Source organism: Colletotrichum godetiae, assembly GCF_030913485.1.
Source record: "Colletotrichum godetiae strain CBS 193.32 chromosome Unknown BDP55scaffold_1, whole genome shotgun sequence".
In the NCBI taxonomy this organism is placed as follows: domain Eukaryota; kingdom Fungi; phylum Ascomycota; class Sordariomycetes; order Glomerellales; family Glomerellaceae; genus Colletotrichum; species Colletotrichum godetiae.
This window is the reverse complement of record NW_026851249.1, coordinates 2,556,202-2,568,573: the sequence shown is the minus strand read 5'-3', so window position 1 is coordinate 2,568,573 and position 12,372 is coordinate 2,556,202. Positions and strand designations below refer to the sequence as shown.

The 12,372-nt window shown below is 53.7% G+C and overlaps 3 protein-coding genes across 3 annotated transcripts; 2 read left to right on the top strand and 1 right to left on the bottom strand.

Moving 5' to 3' along the window:
* Positions 1-4,718: 4,718 nt before the first annotated feature.
* Positions 4,719-5,291, top strand: BDP55DRAFT_625762 (uncharacterized protein; the record flags this gene model as incomplete). The annotated part of the gene is made up of 1 exon (XM_060571527.1): positions 4,719-5,291. One exon carries the CDS (start codon positions 4,719-4,721, stop codon positions 5,289-5,291), a length of 573 nt encoding a protein of 190 aa, XP_060437311.1.
* A 1,345-nt stretch (positions 5,292-6,636) lies between these two features.
* BDP55DRAFT_625761 (uncharacterized protein) lies at positions 6,637-8,489 on the top strand (the record flags this gene model as incomplete). Its single annotated transcript, XM_060571526.1, has 8 exons — positions 6,637-6,754; positions 6,778-6,821; positions 6,844-6,889; positions 6,976-7,082; positions 7,209-7,295; positions 7,724-7,804; positions 7,849-8,052; positions 8,187-8,489. 8 exons carry the CDS (start codon positions 6,637-6,639, stop codon positions 8,487-8,489), a joined length of 990 nt encoding a protein of 329 aa, XP_060437310.1.
* Positions 8,490-9,528: 1,039 nt separating this feature from the next.
* On the bottom strand, positions 9,529-10,680 carry BDP55DRAFT_23775 (uncharacterized protein). Its single transcript, XM_060566190.1, has one exon. The coding sequence runs from the start codon at positions 10,315-10,317 to the stop codon at positions 9,715-9,717; it is 603 nt and encodes a 200-aa protein (XP_060437309.1). The 5' UTR covers positions 10,318-10,680; the 3' UTR covers positions 9,529-9,714.
* Between the last annotated feature and the right edge of the window lie 1,692 nt (positions 10,681-12,372).

The window sequence follows — 12,372 nt, the reverse complement described above, 5'->3', positions numbered from 1 at the left end:
TAAAGGGTGTTGTGGTTGGCGTGTGATGAGGTCGGAAAGGTGAATTGAGGTGAGGTGAGAGGTAGGTGCGGGAGGTGCGAGGTTAAAGATCAGATTCCGGACGGGAAAAGAAGTTGGTGTTGGAGTTCGGACGCTTTGGTGGGAAGCGAGAGGAGGCGGAGGAGCCAGGAAGGAGGGGAGGCGTGTGCTTTGGGATCCCAGAAAGAGCCCACACTGCCTGCACACTGCACAGAGCCAGCACCAGAGAGGAGCAAGAGCAAGAATCAGAGCCAAGGCCCAAAAGCCAGCACGGAAGCTTGGGCAAGTTAGTCAGGGACCTAGCGCGGAGAGATGGAGCGAGAGAGAAGAGCTAAGGGGTCGGGTACCTTGGAGGAGAAGAAGACGAAGAAAAAGAAGGAGGAGGCGTGAGATTGGAGAAGTGTGAGGCGTGCGGAGAGTGAACAACGAGGTTGCTGCTAGGAAGGAGGCGCGAGGAAAAGCGGGGGGGAGGGGGGGGAGGAGGAGGGAGAAACGATGAAATGGAAACAGAGAGGAGGGAAACGAGTTGGAAAATAAAATAAAAAAGCAGGTGCTAGGGTTGCGGGAGTTAGAGTAGGAGGGATGGAGGGAAGGTACTGTACGGAGTACTTGGTGTACAGCAGTCGGAATGATCCCTGCTCGTACGTCGTGCGTTGATTCTGGTGCGCTTCTTGCTCTTCTCTTGCTGCCCTGCTCTACCTATCTGTACAGTCACTACTCACTACACCCTCCCCTGCTTCCCACTGACTGATGACACCTGACCTTACCTTACGAATACATCTCCCAAGCTGAGTGTATCTTATGTAATGTTACAGGACCCGTACAAGTTGACGATTGGAGCGAGATCTGGTTCATCCATCTACCTTATCTTGTTCGATGGTAGTTAGCTGGGTTGGGCTTTGGGCGGTCCTGGTATCCATAGGTATTATGCGCCTATAAACTACTAAAGACGAGCACGATTGGTGGGACTGAAGACCGCAAGAGAGAGGCAGAGGCAGATGCAGAAGCAGAAAGAGGCGCCGAGCGAGGTGGAGTGGGCTACATGCCATGTTCTCGAGCCAGGTTGTGTGCGTGCGTTTTGCGTGTGCGCTTCTAATGTCTGTGAAGTAGGAAGCCGCTCTCGGCATATGCAGGCATACACACCAGACAATGGAAAGGCAGTCTGACCTCTGAAGTCACTATGGCAGCATTTCGATGCTTGGATATCCCAATGGCACTTGTCTATACCATCCGATGTTTGAGCCCCAGAAAGCCCAGTCGAGGATGCGGCACAGAGATGATGACAGCAAGCAATACGGAGTAGAAGACGCAGAGAATAGAACAGAGATTTTCCTGGCCCCTGTTGCTTTCCTGCCCCCGGTGCGCGTCCCTTCTTCGCATCCTCATACGGGTGTTGTGCAGAGGGTACTCCGAGATACTCCGTAATAACAATGGTACAGAGACGCCGCCCCCGTATGAGAAGTGTGTTCCGGCCTGACCAGTCCGTTCGTAGAGTACTTGGTGAATTACCCGCTGACTGTGCCCGCTGGCAGCTCCAACGGGCATGTTTCACTCCTTCTGGACGATGGGCTGGCTTTGGAACGCGAGGCCCGTAGGGCGTTGAAGCAGGTAAAGTGCTGTGATGCTCCGTCTGTGCAGGTCTTGAAAGTAGAGGGGGGGCGTAGAAACAAGGGGAGGAACTAGGGGGGTACATATCGTGACTGAATTGTAGCGTAAGAGGACCTGAGCTGCGAGCATAGAGCAGGGTCGATCCCGCCACGAAACGAACCTCTAGACTCTCAGCGCGTCATCGTTTGCCGACTACAGACCAACATCTTGTCACCAACGACGTGCTCGGCTCGGACGCTACACCATCATTGTGAAATAGACAGTGAGTGTCGCGCGTTTGATACGCCTATTGAGACGACGGATTTTCTCACTTCATCTGGATACGCTCGGTTCAGTCCATTCTAATGCTAGCCTTTCTTTTTTTTTTTTTTTTTTTTTTTTTTTTTAAAAAAAAAATTGTCTTGTCTTGGGGTGGAGCGGAGGGGCAGGGGTGTGAACAAAAAAGCGGCACGTTGTTGGCTTATCAAGGGACGAACGTCTGTTTGTCGAAAGAGGATCAATCAAGAGACCAGACGGAAATAGTAAGGACGAACAGTTGGAGAGACACTTCAGCCTCGCTGGGATCAGGGGACTAAATCCATCTCATCCTCTGCGCAGTTCAGAATTCAGGCACATCCGTGCCATGGGAAGGTAGTAGGCAATTGGGCGACGAAAGCTCTATCGGTCAGCTATGGGGGCGAAAGAGCAGGAACACACCACTAGAACCAAGGGAAAAGAAGGGGAAAAGATGTGAACGGGGTGGAGGGAGCTGAGCAGGGGATGTGAGTGATGATGTGATGCAATAGGACGGGACCTACGAAGAGTTGGGCCGTGGATGCCAGATGGAATGTAATGCAAGGAATAGGGACGGGAACGGGAGCGAAAGAAAAGGCGACGAAGCAGAGAAACAATGGACAATGGGAGAGTGAGCCGAGGGATCTACGAAGTACCTGGCCCCAAGAGACGGACTGGGATCATGACCGACAAGGTGAAAGAAAGGAACGGGGGTACGGAGAAATGGGGGGATAAGATGATCATAAAAAATTAATCAAGTCGGCACGTCAAAGCTCGAGCCAATCTCACCTTGGAACCTTGGGTCCAAGTCACCTTAGCACGTGCTTAGGTAAGGTACCTACCAATAGGTAGAGTACTTTGGGGGAAGTCAATCAACTTGAGGAAGGTTCGGTCCCAAGATTCAATGGTTGTCAAGTTGAAGTCGTCACATGATGACAACTCAAATCACAAACGTGAGTCGTGACTGGGTGGGGTTGACATCTCAGTTTGTTGATTTGACGGCAACTTGTAACAGATTGTGACTGCCAATGGGCACTCTTGTTACCTCAATGGGAAGCAAGCATTAAATGCAAGCAACGGATCCAGGCCCAATTCCGCTGCCCGCTAGCAATAAAACGGCAAGGCACGTACGGGTATCCGTACCTTACCTTGCTCCGTACGCGCAAATATCCCGTCAAGCTGCTGCTGCTTTCCAGCCTCCGACCGCTAGAGGCATGCGCTAGGAAGCAAGCGAAAGACAAGCGAGAGATGCAATGGAAGAAGAAGCAACGAGCAACGTATGGAAGGCAAGGGTCGGAAGAGCAAGGGGGAATAATGGCAATCAGCAAGTTGCAATTCGCAACTGTCTTTTGTTTTTGCGGTGTCGGAGGTTGGTATGGCAGCACCTTCGAATGCACTTCCTTCCTCCCGTTGACTTTGAGAACTCAGGAAGTTGACTTACATAAGGAGTCGTAGGCTTAGGTAAGGAAACCCACACTAAGGTAAGTCTCGACACCCTCCCCCCTTCTCCCCGCTTTTCCATCGAGGCTAATGCCAAAGAGACATGATGGAGGCCAATAGAGTCTAGGGTTACAATTCTACCGCCATTTTCCTTTGCTTTCCCACGTTTAGTCGGCCGATGATTCTCATCCATCTCATCCGCAATGAATTTAGGTTGTCCATGGTGGCGCAATGCCCGCTGCATCGTCGGGTAACGGTACCTTCCCAACGGCAAATTACCAGCCCCTACTCATTTTTCTTCTTCTTTTGCTTCTTCTTCTTCTTTTCTGACGTACGGATACGGATATTGTCTATTGTCCAAGGTACCTGATCCAACCCTTGAGTTCTCCTGTGGTCCAGTTTCTCTCAATACTTACCAACCCCGGCCCCCTTCATCGACACTACTCAGCACCGCTGCACCGGTGCCGATGCTGCACAGCTGAACGATGATGGCGCAGCATCAGGCTCAGCAGCGCGGGGGCCAGAGAAACGACAGTGTGTGTGCGAGCCTGCGTGTCTGGTCTGCCGATGCTTCACAGACAGCCGCGAATAAACTGGCCAAATCAAGAGAATTCACGGGAGCCAACTCGGTCGTTGACGATTGCCTCGGCATGATTGGTCAAGTTATCACCTGAAACAAATTCAGGACTGCTCACCGATACGCCACGGGGCGGTCCAGCGTTTCGAAACAAGAGCAGAGGGGGAAACAGAAGCAGGCAATCCCATGGGCCACGGAGGTGCTGGCAGGCTGCGGCAGCTGCTACTGCAGAGTGAAGCACACCGCACAGCACTCACTGTACTGTACCGATACCTGCACTGAGGTGCCTAGGTACCTACTCCGTAGGCAGTGAGTGTGCTCGGTGGCATGGAAATGGTTGGGATGGCAGGCCGCATGCCTAGAGTTTGCTCCTGGCCCCAGACTCCTGCGGATACCCTTGGTGAATAGGGGCCTTTCTTCCTCTCTCGTGGACGAAGGGGTGTATCTGTTCGGGGTCTTGGGGCCAAGTAGCCAAGCAGTCATGCTCGAAAGAGCTTCTTTTCGCTCGGAGTCGCCTCACCACGGCCTGGCACTTCCTTTCTACCATCGCTCACTGCTCAGGCACCCGCCGTCCCGCCCACGAATACATGGCAGGGATCACCCAGTGAGCTTCGGAGACCATGAGATGATGTGCAAGGGCAGCCACAGGAAGTGACAGGGGTCGATGGCAGGGGCCCATTGCCGATTTGAGCCAGCTTTAATAACATGACGGGATAAGGATGGGAAGGATGAGGGGAAATAATTAGCCACAAACTTGGGTCTGATTGGACGATGAGTTTGATTGGACGGAATGCTGGTCACCATGACTATCGACCCAAGAGCCAAAAAGCCTCCAAACTCCAAAGAGCAAGACACGACACGAACCTACGATTACTTACATACGAATACACAGTATCAGTACGAATACATCAGAGGCTCACGCCCTCACATGCAAGCTGCAACAACCTCTGCTGTGGGTCCATTTACGGCGACGGCTTCCTCAGGGACGTTTCAACACTACTGTGTGCAACCACGTATACGTCAGCCCGTCCTCCATTTGAGACTTGCCCAAGCTAAGGTACGGAGTACGGATACAGAGCATAGAGTCGCCAATCATCAATGTACCTCGCAAAGGATACATGTTTCTTTTCTTTTGGTCAGCGGTCTCCGACTCCTGCTGATACGGGACACAAGATCCAATACGATGCGCATTGGCCGACTATCTTTTGCCTCAACAGAGGACCATGTCTCTCGCCGTACCACGCCTTGCAAGTTGCGCCATCCATCTTCTGCTACATTACCACCCCAACGTCCCTTTTTTGCTGAGGTACCTGCGTCGCCGTTGCTAGCCCACAGCAGCTTCGCCAACGTCTGCCTCATCGTGCTTCTTACATGAATCTCCCAGCGGCACATCAGCTCCCGATCGGAGCTAGCGGCGCGTCTCACATTGTCAAGTCGCGCTTGAAAGTTGGCAGAGACGCGGGCGTGGAGAAGACCTTGGTCTTGGTCTAAAAGAGACTAAGGTAGTGGGCCCTGGGTGTGAAATGTGAATGTGATTGTCGACGTCGGATGGGAAGTGGACGCGGACGGGACGGTACCATTTAATTCGTTGCCAGGAACCGGCTCTTCTCATCGGCTCGTCACGTCTTTTTTTGGACCTTCAACTCCCGTCAGCCATACGTATACCCTCAACGCACTACTCTACTCGGAGCGTTCATCTACGCAGTAGATCCGGAAACCTGGACTGGGCACGGCCTATGTGATGTGGAATCCAGAATCGAGAATAGAAGACACGAAGAAGACGAGGACCGAATGCGAGTAAACAGCCACCAGGCCGACCAAGCAAGCCATGCTCGATTGCTTAGTTGGATGGCGCGCGCAATCTCCCCCCAACACGCCCACGAAGCCAACAGCTCTCGAATTAGCAGGACATCTGTGACAACAAGCACACGTCTCGAGCTACGACTATAATTACAGCAAACCCGTGATGACTGTGACGAGCGTCGAGTTTGACATCGGGCTATCAACGCTATCAACCGCGCTCCTGGAGAGTCCTTTCCTCTCTAGGCCGCGCACGTACACACAGATACGCGGTAGACATATTCATACTTTCAGACTTTAGTTTTTCATCGAAAGCGCTGGTGCCCCACCCCGCGCCGCCCTCATGTGTCATGACATGCCATCTCACGGCAACCACACTCGCAAAGGAATCGCTCAAGTCTGCTGGGCGCGTTCGCTGCGCTCGCTGGGTGATCCGCCCGCGCTTGCTTGTACGGAGCACCTTGCAGTCGGCCCTCGCAAAGCTGTCTAAGGGTAAGAGGCCCCATTGCGGACCCTCTGTAACGGATTCGTGGATCTCTGTGCCCTTTTGTCGGTTCCTCTCTTCCACTATTTTCTGGGTCCCAGGCTAGGTGTGCTGCTGGCTACTCTGAGGCTCGAGGTTGCAACTAGTCTTTCTCTGTGCCGTCGCCGTCATGTTTCAATTGAATTGGGCTCTTCCATTTTCGCGCACTGCTTTCTATCTTTTCAGAATGCTATGTTGGGACGATGCCATGCAAAGTGGATATAACATGCAGGCACCTCGTGTGCCTTGCGTACGCACGTATCTATTGAGTCCTGTCGCCAAAATGGCAGATGACTCGAGTCTCACATGAATGATCAGGGTCCGCACCGGCGTTACCCCCCTCGGGCCTTGGGAAGACATCGATTGACGCGATGCACAGACAGCCAGTGGCAACACCATGGTGCAAACATTGGACATCACTCGCCCGCGGCCCCGTTTGGCCTTGATGGGGCATTGGGGCTTGCTCAAGGGCGAGGCTCGACCAACAACGTTTGCGCTACTTGATCGCTTTTTTGGTTTGTTGCTGACAGTTATTAAGATTGGCAAGGGAAGTCGGATGGTGCCTATCGTGAACCAGTGGAGGTATGCTATGGAGAACAGATAGGAGAGCTCCTCCCTACTTACTCAAGGTGTTCGTACCTTTCGAGTAGGTAAGTAAGGCAAGGTACGTGGGTGACGGGAGTTGCAAGCCCGGGACGGCTGCGATTACAAAGTACGAAGTACATTGTATGTCCAGGTAAGGTGTGGTCCGGGCAAACTGCAATTACCTTAACTGTCGACATCGCGAGGCTCGGCGACGGGTATATGTCGCTGGACCTTATTCGCACCTTCCCTTACCTTCAGGTGAGGTAGTGTAGGTCATGGATGGGAGGAGCAGGAGCGAGGACGGCATGAGTGGAAGGTCCCTTGCTTGTTCTTGCTGTACCGGATTCCGTGGGCGGGCGCTCGCCCAGCTGGTCGGATCCGAAGCGCCGCCCCGTTATGCCTGCCTGCCTCCACTGCGCCTGTGCCGTTGCCGTGCAATCCATGTCCAGCCACAGAAAGCCTCCAGGGCAGGTACGAAGTACGGATACTTTGCCAGGTACCTCTCCATACGGATGCAGGAGGGAAGAGGACTTTGTACCTTACGTATCTGAATGCAGGTGCGATTCGCCTCCACGTCGCTCCGCTGCTTCCCTGATAATATTTCCATCCACACGGGGGCACTACTGCGTACAAGCCCCCGGTTGTCCTCGCCTCTTCAGACGAACCGCTCAACCTCCTGCAGCACATCTCGAACCCCCTCACCCTTTCAGTTCCTCGTCTTCTCTCTTCACCATTGATCCCGGCATGTTTCAAATGTATTTCCCTTTTGGGACGTTTGTTCGTTTTCTTCTTGCCAAACTCGCCATGGACATGCTATTTATCGGATGACGCATGAAAACCAGATGACTGGGCTGATTTCATCCGAATTTTGTGCCCTGGCATACTACCTTAGTTACTAGTCACTACATCGTGTCAAAACCGCAGAGGTGCACAACGCAAAACGGTGCCAAGTTCCAACGACCGGCAAAGCTCCGTCCACGGTACGGATACCTCTATGAAGCCATTTGCTTGACGAACCAACCAGGGCCATTCATTGTCATCCCAGCACTCGCTCGCAAAAGAGCATGGGGGGGGGGGCTTGGGAACAAATGGGGCCGAGCATCAGGGTCCCGCTGCCGAGTGGGCAATATTGAAATGTCTGCTCTTCTCCGACGGGACAAACGCGCCTGTTCCAGCACTCGAGGTTGAAGAACAGAGATCAAACTCTCCCAATCGTCCCATCACAAAAGTAAGGCGACTCAGCGAGTAGGGGGTCCGGATAAGCCACACAAGCTTGTTTGCAACTTTACGGATGGATGGATGGATACCTGACAAAGTACCTTACTTTACGCAGTACGTAGTACTCTACGAGTACGAAGACAGCTTGCCATCGTCGTCCGTGGTCGCTTCATGCTGCTGTTATTGTGGGAACGCTATGAAAATCCCCCACAGACGCCATCGTCGTCCACCCTTTCTCGCGCCCTGCTGGATGCGAACCCTATCACCGGGTCGTTTACTGATCACTCGTTGTTGACGCGGGTGTCGGGACACTCCACCAACCCCTATTCGGGTTCTATCCGCCGGGCCGCCTTGTTCGACAGACTGGAGCCGCCAGCAATGGCCTTTCGGCGAGACTGGCTCAGCTCCTGCAAGGCTCGGCGCGTCTTGTACGGCGCGCTGGCTTGAGAAATCCAACCGCCTTGGGGACAGTATGGGTATGTTTGCGCACGAAAGGCTCCAAATCGCTTGGTGGTTAGCGCCAATGACAAACACGCCCTCCCCCTTGGAAGTTAAACCGAGAAAATACGCATGCAAATAACAAAAAAGGGCACGGCCCAGGGCTCGAGACCACCAACAACCCAAGACGAGCCTGCGGGATCCGAATCGCGAGGGGGGCCAAGTTCTAACCGCGGCGAGCTCGGCGGTGCACAAAATACCAGAGAAAATCAAAAAGGGGAGGGGGCCGACGCGCAGACTTTGAGGGTCCGAGAGCACTCAATCAGAGATCCCATGTTTGATGAGCTTGTGGGCTGGCGGCGCTCACAAACGGTTTAGCTGCTGCTGTTGGTGCCTCGACAAGCTCGTGCCTCTGAGATCCGTCCAACCATCGTCAGCACATCAAATGATCTTTTGACGATCGTCCCTTGCCGAGACCTTGACTGCTGCGTCGAAGCCGACTTCTGCCACGATTGGCCCTGATTGTCTACGCCAGTTGATGGATCTAATGGAGCCCGTGACCGACACGTCTGGTAGTCTGCTTGCTTAATGGCGCCAGAGACCCGGAATGACTCTGTTCAACCCGGCCTCCGTGGTTCGTCTCTCTCTTTCCAGTGGATCTAATTGACTATGTGACGGTACGGACAGGCCATCATGTACAGCGCCTGGCGACATACTTCACATCGCCGTAATAATTATTATCCATCCGTTTTCATCCACTACGCCGCTCCGAGCCCGACGAAGAGCCGATCAAGCCTCTCCCAACTTTCCCCATCCTCCGTGCTGTCCTCGTGCGTTTTTCTGCTCCGTCACTGTCGATGACTCCCGTCACTATCTGGGGGTCTCGCACGCGCTCATCCACACACAATGAACTATCCGCGTACTACCACGACGCGATTACCTCCCCGCCACAACGTCTGTTTCTCTCAGACTAACACCATCGTCTTCTGTCATCAAGCCGGCCGGATTTTTTCTCATACCCGAAGGAAAAGAACGGTGGCTTGCCGCATCAGCACCAACCAGCACGCTTCCTTCTTGGCTTGCAACTAGCACAAGCAGCATGTACCAGCTCCCGCAGCGGCAACGCCTTCAAAGTCAATTCTCCAACCCACAGGCTTGGCTCCTCAGGCGACTTCTTTGGGAAAATGCAGCCCTTGAATTGGCTTAGTCCAGAGTCAATGCCAGTGCGTATGTTTCAACAACGGGACGGGTTGCTCAAACACGAGGCTACGAGCAAGACCGACGCCTCTCTGCTCACTCTGCGGCCCGTGTATGCCCGTTCGAGGAAATTGGCCCTGCAGCTAATCCCGAGGGCGTGGCCGCCAGCTCCGAACGGGGATTGGCACACCGGCATGCCAGCAACACGCCCGAACCCGGCTCGGCTTCGCTCGATTCGGACACCTCGCGACGCCTCATGAAGCCTGCGAGTCACACAACCCGCCAACGCCGTCCAAACCTGACCTCTTTCCGCACATTGACCAACCATGGCCTTTCCCTGTTTCTTAGGCTTGAAAGCCCACTCGACGCCTCTGGCGGGCTCCTCGAGGAGGTACACTGGACACGCACTAATTACACTTTTATCCAACGACAACGACGACGACACCCGCGACCACAACACACAGGCGTGACAGGCACAACACCGACTCCTCGTTGAAAGACGCCATATCGGCCGCCGGTTATTTGATAAATGTCTAAGCAACGCATTACCCCATCTTGATTGTGGCACAGAAAGACAATGGCTTGGACAATGGCTTGATGGAAGACGCCTCCAGCTATGCGCTCCTATCAATCCGTCCATCCAAGTTCTCCTCTTCGGCTCGCGGCGGGGAAACTCCTGTTTCTCGTCTAGATCGCCTGGGTGTCCTTTTCCGAAGCTGAGCTATCCATCGAGTCCCGGTCACCGAGCGCAACGGAGCTCAGACGGACTGCCTATGCTCTAAGCTCACGGTCCACGGTCCATGGCCTCTGCCATCCCATCATGGTCCCAGAAACCGAGCTTCCCTCGAGCTAAGACGCGAACAGATGCCCTATTTCAGGAACGCGCATGTTTAGGGCCCGTTGTCTGCAGAGGTTTCATCAACGCGTCGGGACCAGTCGACGCCATCGTGACTTGACAACGTGGCGAGGTCAATCTCGACGACTCCATCGCGATACACAGCCCACTTGATCGCCTTGGTCTCCGAGATCTGCGGCAAGGGCCATTCCCCGCAGACTCTTCTCAAGGACGTATCTCGAACGCTCATGCCTACGACGCCGCGCTACAGTTTCCGCACAGCTTCCGCGACATCTCTAGGTTTCGACGGCCTCTGCCATCGCGTTGAGGTTCTTGCCAGGGCAGAGGCCGCCCGTCTTGATTCTTGGGCCGCATTGACGCAACCTTGGTGGTTGACAGACACACGGGCATGAGAGCTTCATTTCCGAGGAAGACGCCTTCTTCCCAAAGCAGGTTGATGAAACACTGGGAAACTGTCATTCAGCTACAGAGGGACAGTCCCGCCAAGGCCAAGGGACCAGCTGAGATCGTATGCGAGGAATCGCGCTTCCCTCCGAGACTATCGGCCGTTCAGTACACTCAACAACTCTATTTACAGCCTTGAAGGGTTGCGATGTGCCGATTAGCCGCCGAATGTTCGACCCTCTGTCGACGCGACGTGATCTAGGCTCTAGGCCCATCTTAGCGAACACAAGCGAGGCATCAAGAGTCTTTCGTATGCGGTCTTGTTATCTTGTTCTCTTTCACTCGCTGAAATTCGCACGTCCTGAATGGGGTCACGATTTTCCGATACTGCAGCCTGGAAAGGGGCCCAAGTTAATGCTGCGCGTGTTGTGGGCCAGAGGGAGTCATGTGCTTTGGGCAGTCCGGAAACTCCAAGATGATCCCCCCTTCCTCACCCTCAAAGGAGGAACAGAACGACAACGAGTCAATGTTATGGAGCCTCAGGGGTAACGATCGCCCGTGCTTTGCTGATCTCTTTCCAGGCTCGGGTATTCCCTCACTCGATCAATCGCAGACCGCGAAAACTGTAGATGCGGATTGCCCGGTGGCAAAAAGCAAGCATCAGAACAGATCAGCAAGTGCTTCTGCATCTCTTTTTTCCCAGGGTTTCTGCCTAGTTTCTAGTCAGAGTGGTCAGGTCTAGTGTCTCCTCGCACGAATGGGACGGGAGCATGGCAACGGCGATCTACTCGTCTACAAGGCTCGTTCCCGCCCACAGATCTGACTTGTCGGGCTTGGCTCGAGCCCTTTTGGCAGCTCTGACACCGCGCGGCTCGCATGTTGATGTTCAGAATGTGACCCTTTCATCAATTGATGAGTTTCGGTTCTGGTTCCATTTGCCACGTAAACCTGGCCTAGCATCACTTTGCGAAATATCCCATGATATGTCAAGATTCAACTTTCCGGAGCATGACGTCAAGAAGTTGAATAGCCTGGGAAGCGTTCCCGGCGGTCCACTTCTACGGATAGAGGCGGAGACTCTCTCTCCCCCCCTTTGAGCTTTGATCGAATTGTTCAGAAGTCGATCCCCCAAAAAGTTTCGAGTCGGTGACGAGTCGGAGTCCATGGGCCCGTGAATGTGATCGGGGATCTGATGTAGATCATGATGCGTTTTTCGCCGAAAGCTGAAGTCGCATCACATGTGTGCTTTTTGCCCAAACCCTAATCCGAACCTTTCCAGCACAACTGTAGATCGAAATTGAGGATTGTGGTACCTGTGTCACATGATTATCGCTGATCTGGGGTAGATCCCGACCTTGGTGGTTGCGAGGGTCGAGTACGCTGTTTGTGCAAAACTGTTGGAGGGTGACGATGGAGCATGAAGTCGGATTTGGTAGTCAGTACAGATGGTATTTC

What these genes read in the sequence shown, in the direction of transcription:
- BDP55DRAFT_23775 (XM_060566190.1), bottom strand. Translation starts at nt 10,317, where the DNA reads ATGGACGGATTGATAGGAGCGCATAGCTGGAGGCGTCTTCCATCAAGC.